At 46.0% G+C, this 21,092-nt stretch overlaps 1 protein-coding gene across 5 annotated transcripts in view; it reads left to right on the forward strand.

Annotated features, from left to right (window-relative positions):
* REPS2 (RALBP1 associated Eps domain containing 2) overlaps positions 1 to 21,092 on the forward strand; it is a 117,210-nt gene that overhangs the window by 90,534 nt on the left and 5,584 nt on the right. For 3 of the 5 annotated variants that reach the window (XM_068683729.1, XM_068683754.1, XM_068683744.1), the window contains one exon: positions 656 to 2,820. In XM_068683729.1, coding sequence (XP_068539830.1) covers positions 656 to 724 — 69 coding nt within the window. In that variant the 3' untranslated portion in view covers positions 725 to 2,820. Of the gene's footprint in view, positions 1 to 655; positions 2,821 to 21,092 lie in introns of those variants that run through there. The other 2 variants (XR_011097073.1, XR_011097072.1) reach the window with 1 other exon arrangement.

Consider the following 21,092-nt stretch of genomic DNA (forward strand, 5'->3'; position numbering starts at 1 on the left):
CTTGCCCTGAGGCAGGGGGAGCACAGGGCGGAGGCCTGCCTGCTGCTGAGAGCACTGACATCTTGGGGAATCAGCACAGCTCTTCTATGGGATGTCAGCAAGAGCCAGGCCTCAGTGCAGGGGTAGCTTTGAGGCCAGGAGAGGCTTTCCCCAAAGCCATCACAGTCGGCTCGTCACCCAGGCTGATGTTCTCCCTGCCAGGGCTGCCAAAGAGGCAGACTGCAAGGCCCGTTTCATCTCAGAGTGGCCAGATCTTGTACGTATGCAAAATGAGAGTTTGGTTGTATGAACCAAGAATTCTCAGAAAGTAATTTTGAGGTAAATGTGATTTGAAAATGAACTGGTTGGTTTTCTTTGGTAAAAGTGCTGAGTTCCAGCTGTTTCACTGCATCCCCAGCCATTCCACTGGCTGATGTAGGACCTCTCCTCTCCGTGACTGCCTGAGCAAGTAGTTGAGCCTCCGTGTCGCCCTGCTACAAGGACTGCTGTGGGGGGTGGCTGTGTGGTAATGTTTCAGGACAGCAAGGAGAGTTACTGAAATAGCAGAGCCCCACGTCCCTGGGCAGCTCAGCACCAGTGGTTTGCCCTTCACTGGCGCAGGGTGGTGTGTGCAAGTGCCAAAAAAAGTGAGGGCACGTCTCTCTTCATCCTCCAGGAGGTCCACAAGGAGCGAATTGCCTTGGAAACACAGCTGGAGCAGCTTCGTCCCGTAACTGTCTTGTGACCCCCGGCGGGGCGTGCGGCAGCAGCAGAGCTCGTGCACCAAGAGCCTTGCTACGACCACGGCACGGAGCAGCTGCGAGGGGACCGCGGTGACGTGGCCGGCTTCTCGCATCTCCTCCGCACCCTGCTGCGCCTGCTTGCCTTTGCAGATGAAGAAGGTACAGAAAGCAAACACCAAACTGTCGGATGTGGGTGTCTGCCCTCTCCACTCCCTCTTCCCAGCCTGACGCGTAAATGCGGTTTACCACTGAAATGAGTAACCTAAGAGTATTTTATTTATGTAAAGAATTCCCCACTGATACACACTCTTGCAACGCTTCCTGTCCCGATTCTTGAGAGGTACATCATTCCAGAAGTCTTGCTTAAATTTAAAACTCATCCTTTGAGATGGGTTCCTGGTTGTCACCGATTCCTGTAAGATGGTAAAGGACCTGTGGATTGAATGTACAAGAGGAATAAAACTCACCAGACATGCAGTCTTTATCAGCAATCACGTGTAAGATAATTATTTTCTTAGCACTGTTTATTATTCAATCACGGATGTATTTTAATGTTAGAGAACTTGTATTTTATAAGTTACATATCATAAGAGAGAACAGTAAAAAATATTAAAATTGTATTATTTTGGAAATTACAAAAAAAAAATCTGTTTTTTGAGCTATAACTCTTTCCTATCACTTGCTTGCAATTGCCAGTGTCTCTGCATAACTTTTTTTTTTTTTTTAAACCAACAGCATATTTCTAACAAGGTGTTAAAAATGCATTCCGGGCATTTTTGTAAAGGCTGTTCTAAGTATATTTATATTAGTCTGCTTTGTTGTCTTAATGGCTGCTGATTTGTTTTAAGGATGTGTACAAGAACTGTATTTCCAATAGAAGCAAGATAGCAAAACTGCTACATATGAGGTTATAAAACATTTGAAGGAAATAATTGCCTTCTAAAGCAGGCTTTCATTAAGGTTCCTTTGCACCTCACTGGAGATGATATTGATAGGATGAAGCTGCTAATGCTCATCTGTTTTCTAAGTGAAGAAGCACAGATTTTTTTTATTTTTATTTTTTTTTAACCTGGGTCTGTTTCAAGGCAAACTGAACTCTGTGGGATTTTTTTTCCGTGGAGGCAGTGGTCATTGGCTTTGGTCTCAGTTCTTGCAATGGAAGCTGGCTAAGCAACATCGATTTAGTTCTTGGGCCGATGCTGTTAGGCTGGACAGCCTCAGACATACTATCAGCCCTGCTCCCTTCATGGAGATGATGTTTGCTTCACTGCTGGGCAAGTTCACCTACTTGTTATCCATATTAAACATGATGCTGCGTGTTTCCTATCCCGTTGTATCCTGTTGCTCAGTGACCCGAGTATACACCATGCAAAAACTGCAGCAGGGTTTTTTTGTTGTTGTTTTTTGTTTGCTTTTACCATTTTTTTTTGTCTGATGCTTCCTCACAGTAGCTTTAGGACGTCTCTGGGGTAGAGAGGAAGGAGAAGTAGGTTTAAAATAGCTAGTTGGCCTCCATTCGGGCTGTGTCATGGCATGGCTGCACTGAGGTATCAGAGGACGTGGGAGCAGCCAAAAGTTTTGTTGGGTGATAAGTAAGAAAGACTTCAACGGGAACGTTTAAAGTGATAAGGAAGCAGGTTACTTTTGCTGAAAGGGATATGGATGTGGGATATGGATCCAGAGGTCTAAAGGTGAAAAAAAGCATTTATTTTTTTCAGGGAAAAAAAGAAAAAAAAATATCTGTTTTTGTAATGCATTGCTTTCAATTCATCTAAATGTCACTATGCGAATGAGCAACAGACATTTCTCTGGATTTGGAACTTTTTTTTGGTGTGACTGTTGGCGTAGCTGGAGTCAGATGATCGTTCCTCATCAATGACAAAATGTGAAAGCTGCAAACTTCCAGGAAGCTGCAGAAGAGCTACTGTCCTTGTGCTATCAGTGGTGCTGTTCAGAAGTTGTCGTCATTTATTTCATGTGCCCTGAACACTGAGTTGTTCCTGAGTTTTTAAGGATGCTAAGTGCTCTTCTTTGTTTGCTTTTTAGTTCTTGCATTGTCATTTGGTTAATAAACGTCTGCTACTCAAATTGGAAATAATCATCTGGCACCTTTTGTTTTTTCTGTGTGATTTTTAAGGAATGCTTTTCAATGATGACAAAGAAATATGCATGTATGTATTTTTTAGGCAGTGAGTGACTTTCTTATGTTTGGAAGACCCTGTTTATTTCACTCAGGTTATTCATTGAATAGATGGCATTGAAAGAAAGAGTGGAAAAGACTATTCTGTATGTCCTTTTCAGATGTTTCCTTTTTAAGGTACAGGTGTTCGTTCAACCTTAAAATACCTGGTTACCAACAAAGAAATGCTTCGTGGTTAGTCTGCCATCAGAGTTAATAAATTTAAAATGTAACTATCACTGAGGTTGCACTTTGAGGGGTGTAATCAAATTCCATACTTAGCTTCAAGGCCTAGAAAGTGAGTTAATTTGTAATCTGTTGGGTGTAGTATTGGCTGTGATGATGATACAACAGCTGACACAGAGACTAAATCAAGACATTCATGGAGAAGTGCTGTGTTATACATATCCTGCATGAAATTGTTCTTCTGTATGTCTCAGTACTTAAGCATTTGTGCATATCCTATCCAAAATGATAAAGTGTCTGCTCTTGGGAAGCTGTTAACATCTTGAGAAGGAGAGGAGAAGGCATAAGGAAGCTCTCCTTCTGGCAGATGCTCCATGTGGCCATGTACATAGCTACTATTAACAGGGGTCAAAATTCACATCTAAATCCAGTATTAAGAAATTTTCTCAAAACAAACAAAAAAATCATTTGGGAAAAAAAAATGTGGGTACAGAGAAATCATCGCTTCTTGCAGGAAACTTTACTTTGTGAAACTTTGGGTGGGAGATGCTCCTAAACCTAAGGCAGAACACCTGGCAGAAGGAGATTCCTCAAGGTTTAGGGCATTTTAGTGGGCTCTGGGAGAGTGATCAACTTTAAGCCCCAACATACCTGGCCCAGAACAGCAGCTAAGACCTGGGAGCTCAACCAGGGAGCAAGAGCAGTATCCCATGCATCAAGTCTTGCTTTCCTTGATTCACAGTTTCTGCAAGCATTTGTGCAGAGCATCTCCAGCAAGGGATTGGTAACTGGGGACAGAAGCTAGAACTTGGCTTCCTCGTGTCTGAGAGGATGTGCTGGCTGTGAGCCTGGTGTCCCTTTCTAAGTCTTCACTTTTCCTGCAGCTATTTGTTCAGACAATCAAATATTTTTGTCCACAAGACAAACCTAGGCAGAGCAGGGTCTTAAACAGGCTCTTGCTTACAGCCCAGATAAGGATTTTCCACGGCGTGAGACTGTGTGTGTATATGTGTGCACTCATATATCTTCCTTTTGATCAGGCATTTCTTTATAGATCTGTTCATGTTTGTTACATCTGATACCTTTCTATGAGAGATTTGTTTCAATATGTGGTAGTTTAGTGCTGAAAGAAGAAAAATGCCCAGCTAAGTGCCGTGAATGGTTGCCTTTGTAGATCAAGCCATCTTTACTTGAGCCTTTAAATATGAACCATAACCTGGTAATTACGTGAGGTGAGCAGTTTCCATTTGTTTAAACAAACGGCCTGTGAACAAACATTAATCCTCAACAATCAATGTCCTTCTCCGAGTTATTAATACTCGATGCAGAGGAAACATTACCACCTCTTCCCAGAGAGTTTTCCATTCTCTCTTCCAGAGAGTTCTGCTGATGTAGCAGAAATGTGAGTGACGTAGTGGATCCAGCCCTGTCGTTAAGTCAGCAAATGCCCTTCTTAACTTACCAGATTGTCTCCAAAGTGTTCCTGTGTGCGAGGCAGTGGTTTTGCTGCTGGGAGTTGAGCAGCCACGCTGGGGAGAGGAACTCGTTCAGCTTTCATCCAGGCGTACACCGACTGATGCTGTCAGGGCTAACCAGCCAGGGCGATGACAACTCGCGCCGTAAAATGGCCCCACCAGGATGGCTGGGGTCGGAAGCCTTCACAGGAAGCATTTGGGATGGACATGATATGGAAATCACCTTTCGGTGGTTCGTAAGCTGCTTTCCTCCCACATGGGCTTCCAGGACAGGAGAAGGACAGTCGAGAAGCTTCTAGCCAGGGGTGGAGGGGTGTCAGTTTTCCAGCACAGGCAGCCCTTTGGCCCTCAGCGCACACAGTCCTTGACAAGAAAATACGCGGTGTTACGAAAGTCAGACGGGAAAGAGGCCCTAGTGAAGACATATTTTATTGACTAAAGAGTAGAAGTATTTTTTCAGCAAACAAAAATCCAAATGATGTAGTACCTCTGAGAAGAAATGTATTTTGAAGCTTTTTCCAGTTATCTTCTTGATAATGTGCTATGGACACACGCATAATGTTTTGCTCTGTTATTGATTTTTTTGATGTAAAAATCGTATTGCGAGCATTATCATTGTTCATCTAAAAAAAAAAATACCCTGAGGCTATTATATATTTGAATTTTAACTTATAAAGTAGATAGCCAGATTTAAGCAATTTGTTTTCACAGCTGCAGAACGTCCATGTGGTAAGCTGCAAAATGTATAGTGCTCTATACTCTGCCCATCTAATTTTGGAAAATGTATGTGATATGGAACTGGGTGCTACATTCAAATAAAAATGTCCAATAACTTCAAATTCTCTCGCTTTTGTGGTTTTTATTTAGGATGTCGATTGTGCAGGTCTGACAGGAGGATGGTAACTGTGACTCACTATGGAAAAAATACAGGGTTGAGATGGCTGACCTTCAACTATGAAAGATGAAATCACTTAGGCTGGGATTGTGCGTACGTGAGAGAGAGAGACGAATAGAGACTTATTTAAAGTGAAATCATATTTCCGTAGGTCTCAGTTAAGTCAATACTTCATCTTTACTTTGTCAGGCCTCACTTTGTCAGAATTCAGGCTTAGCTCCACGATAAACCTGAAGAGGTGCACCCTTCTCTAACCTAGACTGCACAAGCACAAAGGAAATGTCCTTCCCATGGGCACCCCAAACCCTTGGCCTGGAGGTGCCCAAGCAGGAGCAGTGAGAGGACCCAAGTTGTTGTCCACCAGCACCCTAGTGATCATTGTTTTCTGTCCCTGAGGCTGCCAGGTGGGTCCCAAGGGTGGCCCATCAACTACGAGAGCTGAAACTAAATGGGGAGAAGAAAAACATTTGAAGAACTGGGCTTTATGGGCAGGGAGCTGGAGGGGATGATGCGTTTCTACTCTCTAACTAGCGTGATTTTCAAGAATTACATCCCAGCTATCCAAAGAGCAGGGCTTTAAAAGAGGAAATAATTAGTGATAAATTAATTTTTACAGCATTAAGCCATGACAAGAGATGATTTATTGCCCTGGAAGTATGTCTCTAGTGCACGTGAGGCACAAGGCCAAGGCACTAAAAACTTGTAAATATCCTGTAGGGAGCTATTCAGCATTGGCAGCAGGATGGATTTAGATGGCTTTTCCATTCTTAATTTTTACAATTGTATGGTACTCTGGGGTGCCTTCGTGCAATTCCAGGTTGACTCTTCGTGTTTGGATTCATGTTTCCAATAATCTTTCTTAAAAAATAAAAGATGCATCTTCCTGCTCTAGAAAAATAATTCTTAGTGGAAATGGGAAAGAAAAGAAGTATAAGAAGTTCAAAGACCTTTTTTTTTTTTTTATCCTTTCACGTTTTTTTAGGCGACGCTGCCTCACAAGTGTGCACGATGAGACTGTATGCTCACACGGATTCTGCAGCAAAGCAGAATAAAGGAAAATTAACAAATGAACAGACCCCTGGGGAATCTTGTAGCCCACAGCTGGGTCAGAGCTCTTTCATCACTCCTCCTGTTTCACCTTCCCTGCCAGCCTCCTGGGCACCACATGCCCTCAAACAAATGCACTCCGGAGCAGGAGGCCTTGATACGTGAGGTCGGGTTGCAGTATGCTCATGAGTCCATGGTATTCCCTCAGCACACACCGTTTTGGGCACGTCTGGAAGCAGTGGCATTAGCTGTGTCCCAGCTGTGTTAATCCAGTAGTCATTCTGGTAAGTGCCACATCTGTACTCCCAGTTAGATCCCGAATTGATTTACACGTATTGATTGCTAAATGAAGTAGCACAAGCTAGGAGGAATGTCTTATCAGAGGACATTTTGGGGATGCTTTATGCATCAGAAATGTGATGGGCTAGACAAGATCAAGGCTATATGCTGTATCTGGCTTGTTTTTCATGGGAGAGGAGAAAAGGGGGATACTTTCCTTAGTTAGGCCGCTTCCACGCATCACAAGAAATGTCAATTTACTTCCTGTCCTCTGTTTGTGTGAGGAACTTGCTCATTGCTGTGCTGTTTTTTAATGAAACAGATGCAATGAAACAGGTGAAGTAATTGTGCTTCTGAGGTAGTGGAGAAGTCGCTGCATCTCCACCACCTTGCCCCAGCCCCACATAGCAGTGTAATGTACCTAAAAAGCTCTGCTGAGCACCTCACCATCAGGAGGCTTATGTGTAGGATGTACAAGTCATTTTGTTCCAAGGTCACTTAAGTATTTCGTGCTGTCTGTTACAGAGATAGCGTACATTTAGTCAGTGATACTCGCCTTTGGCAGACTGATACAAAGCATGCATGAGCTGGGTAGACTGGGCAGAGCACAGAGACACTAACAGGCTGCTTCTGCCCCAGCCCCCAGCCCAGGAGGCTCGGCCTGCTCTCCTTTAGCTGGGTTATGGCTTTGCTCTGGTTCGGGTGATGCAGGGAGGTGGCCAAGGCTGCAGGTGGTGGAGCACAGGGCGCTTCATGAGGTGCCAGCAGGGCGCAGCTCATCCAGGTGGCTCGCTGTGGCCTGTCGGCTCTGCAGGCCGTCTATTGAAACCCTCTGTGGAAACCTGCGCTCAGCACAGGGCTGCTTGACAGAATTTGGGAGAAGTTAGGGGAATAATATCTGGGACTCACGCCCATGCTAACACAGACCACGCGGAGCTGTTGCTCCAGATGTCACTGCATGGGGCAATGCCGAAAAGCACTGGAGGAAAAGGGGAGGGCCCTGAGGCTGGCAGCAGCGTTTCAGGATGCAGATTCCCGGAGACTGCAGCCGTGGCTGACAGACTGGCATCTCTTCTGGCACCCCTGGCACCTAAATGCATGAGCTGCTGCAGGCAGGGCAACATGGGCATCCCTTCTCACCGCAGCATTTCCATCTTCTCTAAGTGGGCACAGGGGAGTACCTGTGACACACTCTCAGCAGTAGAAGCTCCATGCAAACTTTATTTACCTACTGTATTTTAAGTTTCTGCTATGCTTTCAATTTGCCATCGATTATTCAATATGCATTTTTATCGTTTCCTGTGTTATTTTTCTCCAGTATAGACAGAGGAATTCCCATCTGCTCAGTCTGTCTTTTTCCAGACGTTTCTTTGTCTCCAGCTATTTTTGCTGCCTGTCCCTGGAATTTTTTTCTCCTTCTTTATATTGTTTTTTGACACAGGGTAACCAAAACCGAAGCCAGTTTGTGGTTACCTCATCTCTAAAGCAGTGACTCTAAATTACTGCATCATGACACCCACTTGTTTTTGTCTGTTTTGTTTAGTTTGGTTTTGTTTGTTTTTCCTTATCTGTCAGCCCTGCAAACATCAGCTGGCATCCTGGAGGGGCGGTATCATCACAGCGGATTGAGAATTTGCTAATAACACTGTACAATCCAGTAAACGGTGGTGTGAATCTCTGGCTTTCAATCTTCTCTCAATGCTTGCATCGAGCCTGAGGCACCATTTGAAAGTAATAACTATTTTTAAGCCGTCAGACGTGTGTGTGAGCCTCCCTGTCCCATGGCAGGTATGCTCTGTGTTTCTCAGTGAGCTGCATGGAAAAGTTTCTGCATGAGCTGGAAAGGAAACCTCAGGCCTTGGCGGACTGAGAGCCCATATCTCACTGAAAAGCAGTGCTAAAAAATGTGCCTCTTCAGACAGATAAAAATTGTCCTCTGACCTCGTGTGCTTTGATTTCCGCTTGCTCAGATAACAGCATTGCCTGTGAGCATCTCCCGAGAGTGCAAATCCCAACCTCCGGAGCTGCTCTGCAGCTTATGGTAATGGCAACTCTGAGCCTGGGCTCGGGAAATTCGCGGGGAGAAGGACAATTTTGCATGTAATTTTACATCCTGAGGTGTTTCATTAGCAGTCTTAACTGTTTAGTCTCAAGAAGAAGAAGCAGCAGGATCAAAGGCAGGAGAGGAATGAGAGATCAAAATTAGTTCTAATCAAATTAATAAACATCTCAATTTTGATTTCCATTAAATAGGTGTATTTATTGCTCCTCTTTGAATTTTGCAGAGCCTCTTGAGGCTTGCTCTCATTTTTGCACTCAGAAATCACTGCATATTTTGCCTTATGTAGCTGTCATTTATCATTAGGGAAGAAGTAACAATTCAGGCCTCAAGTAGAGCTTTTCTCCTAAAAGAAATCAAGTTGATTGTTCATTGACTGCCATATAATCCTCTGATCTGTTAGACAGATACAAGTTATTTACGTCAATCCTAAAGCTAGATGGATGTGTTAGTAGCTGTTATTTATTTATTTATTTATTTATTTTGCCAACTTTTATTATGTATGTTTTAATACAATGGGAAGTGGGTGACAAATTGGGGAATGTGTATTTGCTCACCATGTGTGTTACTTTGCTGTAAGCCGGTGCTGAAGGTTTAAAGCAGTAATTCTGCAGGTCACACTTGCTGCAGCGCTCAGGAAGCCTGGTCTGTTTGCGTTGTGCAAGTTGAGTGAAATGTAAAAGTAAATTAAATTTTAGAAGTTCTCTAGGGACCTAAGAAATTAGTAGGAAAAACAACTTCACGTTAAAGGATTTGATTTTTACTTGCGCTGTGTCATGTAGGACAAGGTGTTAAAGCCCCGGTGATTCAAATTTATGAATCCAGCTTTCAAAATCACAAGGTGGGCTTCAAGAGTGAGAAGTAAAAATGAAATGGGACGTTTGTTTAATGTGCCTTCTGGCTCCTGGATCTTTAATCCTTATCCAGGGCCCCTTTCTAATGCTTGACCACTGATTTTTCGTAATTAAATCTAAGCTTACTTTTATCTAGTCCAGCAGCTGGAGCTTTAAGGAATACAGTCAATACTCTGAGAGAGCAGATAGGTAGCAGTGGAGCTCAGCTGCTGATACGCGTGTAACAGCACTGCTGCAGCCCTACAGGGTTGTATCTCCTGTGTCAGTAATAGCCTCACAGAAAACCTCGAGCAGCTTCAGTATTATCCCTTTCATTCCCAAGAACAAATAACACTTTCAGGGAATGCTTCATTATTTGATATAATTTTTATTTATTCTCAAACAAAGTATTCTAAGTATCCAAACCAGTAATACTTACTCAAAACTTTGGTATCAAGCTCAGCGTGTAAAAACGGTCAGCCTGGCACAGCTAGAAGAGGAGTTCCCATTGCTATAAGGAGTAGCAGTGTTTCCAGCTTCTCTAGACCTCCTTCCACTGGTGGAGGGTGTGGTAATTGCAACCTCCACAGACCCACCATAAAGGAGGAAATATACCCAGGCTGTATTTTCCTCTGGTTCCAAAGCTTACCCTCTTTGTGAAGACTGCCAGAGTGTTTCAGACTGTACGTAGGTGCCCAGTGCCAGGACAAGAGGCACTGGGCACAAACTGGAGCACAGGAGGCTCCCCCTGAGCACCAGGCAGCACTTCTGTGCTGTGCAGGTGAGGAGCCCTGGCTCAGGCTGCCCAGAGAGGCTGTGGGGGCTCATCCTTGGAGATCTTCAATAACTTCCTTGGCCTGGGCCTGGGCAGCCTGCTCTGGGTGTCCCTGCTTGGGCAGGGCTTGGAGCAGGGGAGCCCAGAGAGCCCCAACAGCCTCAGCCCTGCTGTGATTAGCACAAGGTCTAATCTATCTGCTAGCACAAGGTCTTACCTACCTGAGTGTTTCTACAGGGAAACATTCATAAAACTGGATTCTTGTTTCTGTGTCCTGGAGAGACTGGAGGACAGTGGTCTTTGTTCTGAAAGCACTCTGGGGGCAGACAAATCACAGCCTGTGTTTGTGACAAAGCCAGCCCGTTGCTTCAGCTCTTTTTCCTCCATCAAAAATCTTCCTCAGCCCAGCAGTGTTGGCCAGTACCACCAGCCTTCCTCAGAGTAAACAAGCCTGACCTCAGCACATAACCCACTTTCTTGAGTACTGTCATTTTAGAGAGGCTGAATTATTTAATCAGCAGTGACCTAATAACATGCATGTGGCAGGTGCTTTAGGGCTCAGTGGACTAATGAAGTATGGACAGCCCTGGCTCAGAAGTCTGGGAGATGAATTGGGAAGCTAATACAGGATGAGCTAGTCAAAGAGATTATTGTCTCTCATGAACAATAGGGAGAGCAACACAAAGCTGTCTAAAATCCTGCCTTCCTAGAAATCTAGTCCTTTAAGCTGGTGAAATGGATTCTGTGGCCCTTCTTCTCTGTAACTGGCTGGGAAGGAGATTGGCAGACCTGGACTCGATCCAGGATTTCCATGAAGACAACTTTTAGGGAGGTGATTGTCCCCCTGCGTTCTGCTCTGGTGAGGCCGCACCTCGAGTGCTGTGTTCAGCTTTGGGCCCCTCACTACAAGAAGGACATCGAGGCCCTGAAGTGTGTCCAGAGCAGGGCTATGGAGCTGGTGAAGGGCCTGGAGCACAAGGCCTGTGAGGAGCAGCTGAGGGAGCTGGGGGTGTTTAGTCTGGAGAAGAGGAGGCTCAGGGCAGACCTCATTGCTCTCTGCAGGTATCTGGAAGGAAGGTGTGGGGAGCTGGGGGTCGGCCTCTTCTCACAGGTAACTAGTGACAGGACTGGAGGGAATGGCCTCAAATTGCACCAGGGGAGGTTCAGGTTGGAAATGAGGAGACATTTCTGCTCAGAAAGGGTTGTGAGGCATTGGAACAGGCTGCCCAGGGGAGTAGTTGGGTCACCATCACTGAAGGTATTCACAAGACATATAGATGTGGTGCTTGGGGACATGCTTTAGCAGTAGATTTGGCAATGCTAGGGTAATGGCTGGACTAGACGATCTTAGAGATCTTTTCTGGCCTAAATAATTCTGTGCTTCCAACGGGAAAACCTTCCCTGCTGCGAGAGGGGGCAGGTGCTGACCCTCACAAGGCAGCATCCTGCACAATGCGTGATGGGGTAAGCCCATGACGGGCTTGTAAAAAAAAAAATGTATTAATGGAATGGGTTACAGTTGCATTAATAAAATATTATCCCGAGGAAATAATCTGATTAATTCTGAGAGCAAAAAGCGCTTGAGGCTGTCTTTACTGTCATGGCGTTTATTTGCCACGTATTTTGCAGACGACAGCCTGGTTCTCAGATGCCTGTCCCCAGAGAGGAAAGATTGTCCTAGCATCAGGACACCAGCCGAGGAAATCCATATTCAAACCCTGCTCTGCCACAGTCTTTTCTGCAGCCCCAGGAAGCTGTCAGAGGTGGGATTAATCTTGCTTAATTCCACCTAGGTGAGAGTCAAAGCTCCACCGTTGTCTGGGCTCCTTCTGCATTAAGGGGCAGAGATGAGCACTTCTGGAGGCCTGTTCCTGCTGGGACACAGTACTGGTGAGCCCAGGGCTGGGAGCAGGAGGCTCTCGGCACCTCCCTGTGGCCCCAGTGGCTCTTATGCTTTAATCCAACTTGAGGCAGCGCTGTCACACAGCTTGAAGAATGGAAATGCTTTGACAACAGCCAGCAGCAGCACCATCAGCACCAGTTTGCAAATTCTGGCCCAGTGGCATCGTCACCGCAGCATCTGATGGAGGTGGGCGCAGAAGAGGAATGCTCTGGCTGCAAGGTTTGAGCATGAAACAAAATGCAGGTGGGTGCCTGATTACAGGTGGCCTCTGCTATACTGAAAGCATGATCTAACCAAGCCATTCAGGTGGAGCCACGGCTGCTCTTGCTCAGTGCCCCAGCACCCTTCAGTTTCGAAAGGTAATGTCAAAGGTAAGGGAGTGAGGAGGCTGTAAGGCTGTCACTATCCTATTCCACTTCTCTTCCCCAAAAGAAGTTTGCAGACTTTCTAAGGTCATGGTATATGGTGCTCCAGCAGCAAGCGAAAGGAGAAGTTGCAGCTGAGAACATGCTCATGCTTTGCAGTCATGTTGAGGGTTCAACTTGGCCAACATGATGGGGAGAGGAAGACCCACGTGCACACACATGCTTGCACATGTACACTGCCTTCTTGCAATGCTTTGTTGGGGCTCATTCTTACTCTTGCTTTAGCGTTAAGGATTTTAATGAATAGCCTTCATGCAGCAGAAACTACACGTGCCCTGTTTAAAATACCCTGTTGGGGGTGTGGTTTGGGCTTGCACAGCAAGGTTTTGGTAGCAGGGGATATGGCAGAGTTGGTCTCTGTGAGCAGAGCCCAGCAGCTGCCCCAAGGCAGACCAGAGCCAGCTCCAGGCAGCTCCAAAAGGGACCTGCTGCTGGCCAGAGCTGAGCCAGGGAGCGACACTGGGTGGGCCTCTGAGAGAGCAGAGTTAAGAAAAGGGAAGAAAACTGCTGTGCTACAGGAGATGGGAGAGCAAGGAGTGAGAAGCAGCCCTGCAGCCCCCCAGGTGAAGAAGGTCAGTGAAGAAGGAGGACACGGGTTATCCTGTCTGCATGCTCTGGGTTGGCAGGACCCTGCAGTGTTTGGGAGGGGGCTGCCTCCCACCCTGCAGTGACATCCGCAGCACGGCTCCAGCACGCAAACCCAGGAGCCCGTAGTGTCCCCTGTGCCAGATTCAACAGCCAAAAACCTTCTTCTGCAAACGGCGTCATCAACTGCAACAGGCCCTAGCTGTGAAAGGAATTACGGGTGTTTGGCTGCATGAACACAGAGCACAGACCCCCACTCAGCCCTGCAGGGAGATTTGGTCTGCCTGTGCACTTAACCCAGCCCAGCCTGTCTCTCACATCGAGTTGTTTTGAGAGTTTGGGAAAGTTTGCTTTGCTCTTGGTTTTTTCATTCTCGCACAGTTCGTTCCATCTGGGCCTAAAAGGCAAAGCACTGAAATGTTGCAATAACAGCTGTGCTTGCAAGCGTTCTGTCCCAGCTAATAATTAAATGCAGAGTATCTCAAGGAAAAATCGTATCTGGAGAAGACAAGCCCAGCTGTTAAAAAGAAAAAAAAATATATATATATTGAAATGAACCTCAGAATCTGTCGGTATTTGTGCAAACCCGAGTCACTTCTGCTCTTCTCAAGTTCAAGATTTAGCTGGGATCACGAAGGACACTGCCTGTTGTTTAAACCTGCTGGTGCCTAACTCGTGCAGGAGCTCGTGCCTGAATTTAAAAACTCTTGGCAGCGACAGAGTGTCTGCAGCCACGGCTGTTGCTCCTAGCACCCATCGTTTGGAAAGACCAATTACTGATCCTAGACACTCAATTATAGATTACGCCTACCGTGTATAACTCTGTTTTGCAGCATACGGGGCACTGGGAAAAAATGTGAGCAGATCAGAGCAGCTGGATTGAAAAACTGTATTTTTCCCTTGTTTGATTCTAAATTTTGTTTTGTTTTGTTTTAATTTGTCTATGGACTGCAATGTGGGGAGCAGCAATACCTTCTCACACTGAGTTTGGATTCGTACAGTGCAGCCCTCCTGGGAGCACCAGTGAGGGACAGTCACCTTATTTTCACCTTATTTGGGTACATTTCCTCTGGAAAGTGCAGTTCTGATGGATCCACGTCTCACCCTTGGTTTCCATTTTGCTGCTGGGTATAGCTCTGGAGACCCTCCAGGAGCCTGGGATAGCCTGGGACCTTGTCTCTGGCAAGACCACCTGGTTTTCTGTGGTGCCTCCTCAGCATTTCAGCTGAAGAAATTTCAGCTTCTCACCTGTAGGTGAAATGAGGACACCAAAGCATTTTCAGCAACAGGTCTTTCTCCTTTTTCAGCCTATAAAATCTTGATCTATTAATCTTTTCCTTCAGGTTTAAGATGGGAAAAGGATGGTTTGAGGGGAGGAATGACAAGCACTTGTTCCGAGGTGTGGGGAAGGCCTCTTGAAAGGGAAGCCGCACATCAGTGCTTCACTGGAAGGTGCTGTACTGTGCACGTATGTGAACTCCTGGAGAAGTACACTTCAAAAATCAATAAAAAGTTTCTTTAAAAACAAAAAGTTGTTGCACACAGGGAAGGTGATGTGTAAACACACATGTAGTTCATGGCTATCTCATTTTTCACATATTTAGCCATTTACTTCAATATTAAAATCATAGAATCAAAGCATCACAGAATGGTTTGGGTTGGAAGGCACCTTAAAATCACCCAGTTCCAAACCCCTGCCATGGGCAGGGACACCTCCCACCAGCCCAGGCTGCCCAAAGCCCCATCCAGCCTGGCCTTGAGCACCTCCAGGGATGGGGCATCCACAGCTTCTCTGGGCAATCTGTTCCAGGGTTTCAACACCCTCTGAGTAAAGGATTTCTTCTGAATATCTAATCTAAACCTACCCTCTTTTAGTTTAAAGCCATACCCCCTGTCCTACCACTGCACTCCCTGACAGAGTTCCTCCCCAGCTTTCCTGTACCCCCCCTTTAGGTCCTGGAAGGCCACTATCAAGTCTCCCTGGAGCTTTCCCTCCTCCAGGCTGAAGAACCCCAACTCCCTCAGCCTGTCTTCACGCTCCAGACCTTTGATGATCCTTGTGGCCCTCCTCTGGACTCATGCCAACAGGTCCATGTCCTTCTTGTTCTGAGGTCCCCAGAGCTGAAGGCAGGGCTCCAGGTTGGGTCTCATGAGAGCAGAGCAGAGGGAGAGAATCACCTCCCTCACCCTGCTGGCCACGATTCTTTTGATGCAGCCCAAGGTACAGCTGGCTTTCTGGGCAGAAATCGCATGTTGCCAGCTCATGTTGAGTTCGTCATCAACCAACACCCCCAGGTCCTTTTCATCAGCTGCTCACAATCCATTCTCCACCTTGCCTGTATGTGTGCTTGGGATTGCCCTGACCCAGATGCAGGACCTTGCACTTGGCCATGTTGGACCTCATGAGGTTCTCACAGGCCCAGCTCTCAAATGTGTCAAGGTCTCTCTGGCTGGCATCCCTTCCCTCCCGTGTGTTGACCACACTACACAGCTTGGTGTCATTGGTAAACTTGCTGAGAGTGCACTTAATCCCATTTTTCCTGTCACTGACAAAGATGTTAAACAGCACCAGTCCCAGTACTGACCCCTGAGGACCACCACTCATCACTGATCTCCACCTGGACATTGAGCCATTGACTGCGACTCTTTGACTGTGACCATCCAACCAATTCTTTACTCAGTTGTCCATCAGTCAAATCCTTATCTCTCCAGTTTAGAGAGAAGGATATCACTGGGGACAGTGTCATATGCCTTGTACAAGTCCAGGTAGATGATGTCAGTTGTTCTTCCCCTATCTTTATAGGGGTGAATGCTGTAACCCCATCACAGGAGGCCAGCAGATTTTGTCAGGCACAATCTGCCCGTACTGAAGCCATGTTGTCTGTCACCAGTCACCTCCTTATTTTCCACGTGCCATAGCACAGTTTCCAGGAGGATCTGCTCCATGATCTTGCTGTGCTCAGAGGTGAGACTGACTGGCCTGCAGTTCCCCAGGTCTTCCTTTTTTCCCTTTTTGAAAACAGGGGTGGTGTTTCCCCTCTTCCAGCCAGCAGGAACTTCACTGGACTGCCATGACTTCTCAAATATAATGGAAAGAGGTTTAGCAACTGCATCTGCCAGTTCCTTCAGGACGCCTGGATGTATCTTATCAGGACACACCCTGCTCAGCACTAATTAGAAAGAGAAGTATCTGTGAATCTTTGTAGTTGTGAAACAGATTTTAAAATATGTGGATCAAGTGCAAGCTGCCGCTGTATTTTCTTCACAGGTCTACAGACGTCTAGAAACCACAGTTCTGAGAGAGGCAATTAACTCCTTAACCTAAAGATGGGCATTGACACGCAGTGTTGTTAATGCTTCCCTTGCTAATCACTTCTGTGGTCTTAATCAGCTGGCACACACGTCGCTCGACTCCAGAGGGCTTCTCAGACAGCCAAAAGTAATGACCCTTCTCTAATGCAGCCCCTACAACACTTCCTTAATACTTTCCACACTGCACATATTTTCTTAATATACAAAGCTGTAGTATAGAGAATTTGTGGGGGCAGCATAAGTTTAATATATTAAAAACAACAACAACAACAACAAAGAACACAAATAATTCTGAATCTAGCATGCTTATTTTATTACTCTGGTTTGTATTTTATATATTAAAATCTCCCCCCCCCCCCCCCTTTTTTTTTTTTTCAATGAGCTGGTTGACAAATTCCCAAGCTGTCACGTGGGAGCTCTGCAGAATTTGGGGGATCTGATGGAAAACTTCCCTCAAAGAGTAGTTCTAGGGAACAACCCTCTCAAGATAGAGGGGCAAATTCCCTTTTCATTTATAAACCATGGATGACAGGTGACTTTAGCAAGAACCTCAAAACATCACCACCTCCAGTCACTTCATCTTCTCACTGGGGCTTCTGGTGGTCAGGGGTCTCCAGACCTAAAATAGCCCCCCTCCCAGTACTTAGCTCCCGGCTCTCCTGGTTCCCATAAGGAAAAGAGGTCCCTGGGTGGCAGATGCTGTCCTGTATCTGAGTTACTGCTCTGGGAGGTTTGATGTGAAAACACTTTCACTGCAGCTGGTGGATGTCTCCATTAGCCAGCCCTGCAGGGTTTGGGTGCTGAGACCGGAGGATGATTGGCATTTCATAAGGTAAACACAGGGGTTTAATCAAGAAGTAGCTGCTGCCACAAATGCTGGCCTAGCTTTCAGCACCAGTGGTGATGATTGGTGTGTAATGTCAGCTCAAGAGGAGAGGCCATAACTTTCTGGAGGAAAAAAAGGCCAAACGGGCATGAATGAGAAATGTTCTGCACACCGCTTAATCCTCCTTGATTTAGTGCTGACTGGGGGACTAGGAAAGCTACACTTTGTGTCTAAATTCAAATAAAAGACAACTGATGCTCGTTCTTCCAAAAATGCAAACCATGACTGTATAAAAACATCAGACAAATCCCCAGCAGATGAAACAAGAGGTCATTTCAAACTAAGATTTAAAGAAATAATAGATTCGTTTGGTCTAGTTGTACCAGAAGTGGCCTATGACTTTAGCTCCTTCCATTTTGCCTTCTCAGTACGACGCACCTCAAGGAATTTGAGAGGTCTGAAGCTTTGAAAATAAAAGGTTTTGGTTTGTCTACATGGATAGATATGGGGGGTGAAATCAAGGTTTTAGGCTCTTCAGCAGTTTTATGGCTATTCCTTTTCCCTCAGCCTGTTGGCACATCCCCATCTCACTCTACTATATTCCCTCATTCCCTTGTTGCTGTTTAGGTATCCCCAAAGGTCGTGATTTTAAAAAGCTGTCTTTTCCCCAGTCACACATATTTAAGGGATGGTCAGGTTTTGTTTATCACTTATTCTTGATGCTCTTTTCTGGAGTTATTTTCATGTCCCCCAGTGGGCCACTGCCACTTCCCAGTTAACCTGTCCACTTCCTGCTGACCCTGATGAATTTTCTGTAACCATCTGAGTTGTATGTATATGGCACAGCGGGTGACTCAAGATGCTTCATCCTTTTTCCCTATTAAAATTATAAATCCAATAAATCCACAGGGAGATTTTACATTTGAGATGGAACCTATTTTAACTGAAAACTTAGAAAAATTTGAAGCCTATGAATTGTAGATGCTCAAAAAAAAAAAAAAAAAAAAGGAAAAAAAGAGAGGAAAACATAAAAAAAAGGAAAAAAGAAAAATGGAGAGGAGCGGAGAGGAGAGGAGCGGAGAGGAGAGGAGCGGAGAGGAGAGGAGCGGAGAGGAGAGGAGAGGAGAGGAGAGGAGAGGAGAGGAGAGGAGAGGAGAGGAGAGGAGAGGAGAGGAGAGGAGAGGAGAGGAGAGGAGAGGAGAGGAGAGGAGAGGAGAATATGAAAGGAAATTGGCAATGAATCTTAGTTGATGGTATCCTGTCAATTACATCAGAACAAAGACTAAGAAGGAAAAGGTTTTCCATAATCTAAGACAGCAGTGGATCTGAATCCACAGACTCAGGTTTTGGCAGTGTTTGAAATGTCAGCCTGCATCCTGCTCCTCGTCTCATCTACACCCCTTACGTCTGTTTTGCACAGACAGAAACAAAGTTCACATCTGCATTCCCCAGCCTTCCCCGTCTGCCTCGCAGACCTGCATGGCAAGTGGTGCCCCACAATGAACAAATGAGCCAGAACGTGCACATGCTTGGAGCCAAAGGCAGCTCCCGACCTTCAGAGCTTTCCAACTAGGGCTGACCGTGCTGCCTATCATGCTGTGACAGAGCTTGAAAGAGATGGTGTGAGTGGCTTGCTAGGAAGGCAGGTGTCAATGATGCTGTGTGGCTGTCTCAGGAGCAGGATGGAGCCTTCACAGCCATGGGCTCGCTGTGTGTGTCACCAGCCTGGGGACCTCTGACAGTGGTTGTCCTCTGCAGCCCTCTACATTGCTGTCTTTTCCTTTGACTGACTCTTTAATGTCCCTGAACAACACTGAAGTGTCTTGCTTGACTGTACTGTTTCTCATGGTTCTCATTCTTCCTTCCACTGAAGGCATCTTCCTCATGTTAGTCATCTCCTGGAAATTGGAGGGGTATTTTGGGTGCTTGGGAGATAAGGCTGAGATGACATTTTCTACCTGACTCCTTCAATAACCGCCTCCCCACAGTAGGACTTCCTGCCCAAAAGATAAAAGAGCCCTGAGATGGCATTATGGGACCAGGGAACAAAAATAACTATGCCAGCACCCTCCATCTGCTTTAAAAACACACACACTTCTACAAATCTCCATCATCTCAGGGGTCTTCCAGCTTCTCTGTCCCCACCCCTGTCCCATGGTGGGGGCAGCCTGGGTGTCCTCAGTGGGGACAGGTACCCAGGGCATCCATCGATGGGATACGTGATGCAAGAGGTGGCTGGGTCAGAGGTTGGTTGGAGGTTCACTGGCCTCATCACCCTGCTGCTCTGGTTTTAGCTGGGAAAAAATCACTTGTGGTTTTGGAGGAAATTAGAGAAATTTATCACCCAGAAATGATCTTGGCTACATCATTTCTTGCTGGAAAAGGTCATTTGGCAAGATCAACATAGCCGACATAATTGGTTCCAATTTCTTTAAACATGCTGCCCTGTGTAATGAGAATAATGGAGGCCTTTTGCTGCCAGGTTGTTGAGTCACAAATCTGAAAGAAAGAAACCCAAAATAAATAAATTACAGAGAGGTTTAAGCTGGCTACTTTGGGCCCGTTTTTCAACAGGTCTTGCTGGAAGCATATTTAGTATTAAGATTCTGTGGGTATCCTCCATAATAGCGCTTGGCTCTCAAGTGGAGTTCAGTGTTCAAAGTTCAAGGAATAGCTTGGATTTGGGCTTATCCTTTGACGTATTGTCAGCAGTAGTTGCTTTTTGCAACACCCGCAGACTCTGCAGTTGTGTGAAGCAGGCGAGCTCATACTGTCCTTAAATTGAACTGGCAGCTCCAGCCGCCAAGTGTTATTCACAGCGCCAGCTCAGATAAACCTCTCCTGCTTCCTTGCGGGCAGCCCCTCTTCCAAAAAGTGCAAACCTCCACAGTCTGCACGAGAGTGTGAGGCACAAACCACTGTGCTGCGTCTTCCATAGGCCTCCCCCAGCCCTCCGCTTTCTTCTCAGATCCTTTACCACAGGAGAAATGTGGGGTTGAACTGTCTTGGCCAAACAACTCAGTGATGTTTGTTGAGTATTTGTTGAGAAAAACCTGACAGGTCTGTGAATATCCACAGAGATGCTCAGATATGACCGTAAGCGAGATTTCCACACTTTTGCTGAACTTTCTTGTGCAGTGGGGAGCCTGTGCTCGCCTCACTGATGCCGGTCCCCCAGTAGCTGGTTTGGGATCACACTCCTCTCCCACCCCATGGCTGGGATTAGAAGACCGCTCTTGCTCCAGTAGGCAATGCTGGGAGCCCACTTGCTCCAGCAGCTTGCACGAAGCCATGCTCACACACACACAGGTCTCACCAGGAGCTGGCACGCAGGCCTCGCAGCACATATACACAAGGGAGGGAGAGCGCTGTTATATATGGAGCAGTAATTCGTGTCGAGAAAATGGTTGATATTAATAAAGAAGAGGGAGATTTGGGAATGTGGCCATGGGGGGTTGGAAAACCCCTTGACTGAGATAACATTAGACTCTTACTGACGAGGCCATCAGGAATATAAAAGAGTTTAGAGGGAACAAAGAAGGGTGATTCAGGAGACTCCATGCAGTCTCCGGTTTCTTGTTCTCCAGTTAA

Source organism: Anas acuta, chromosome 1 (assembly GCF_963932015.1).
Source record: "Anas acuta chromosome 1, bAnaAcu1.1, whole genome shotgun sequence".
Classification (NCBI taxonomy): domain Eukaryota; kingdom Metazoa; phylum Chordata; class Aves; order Anseriformes; family Anatidae; genus Anas; species Anas acuta.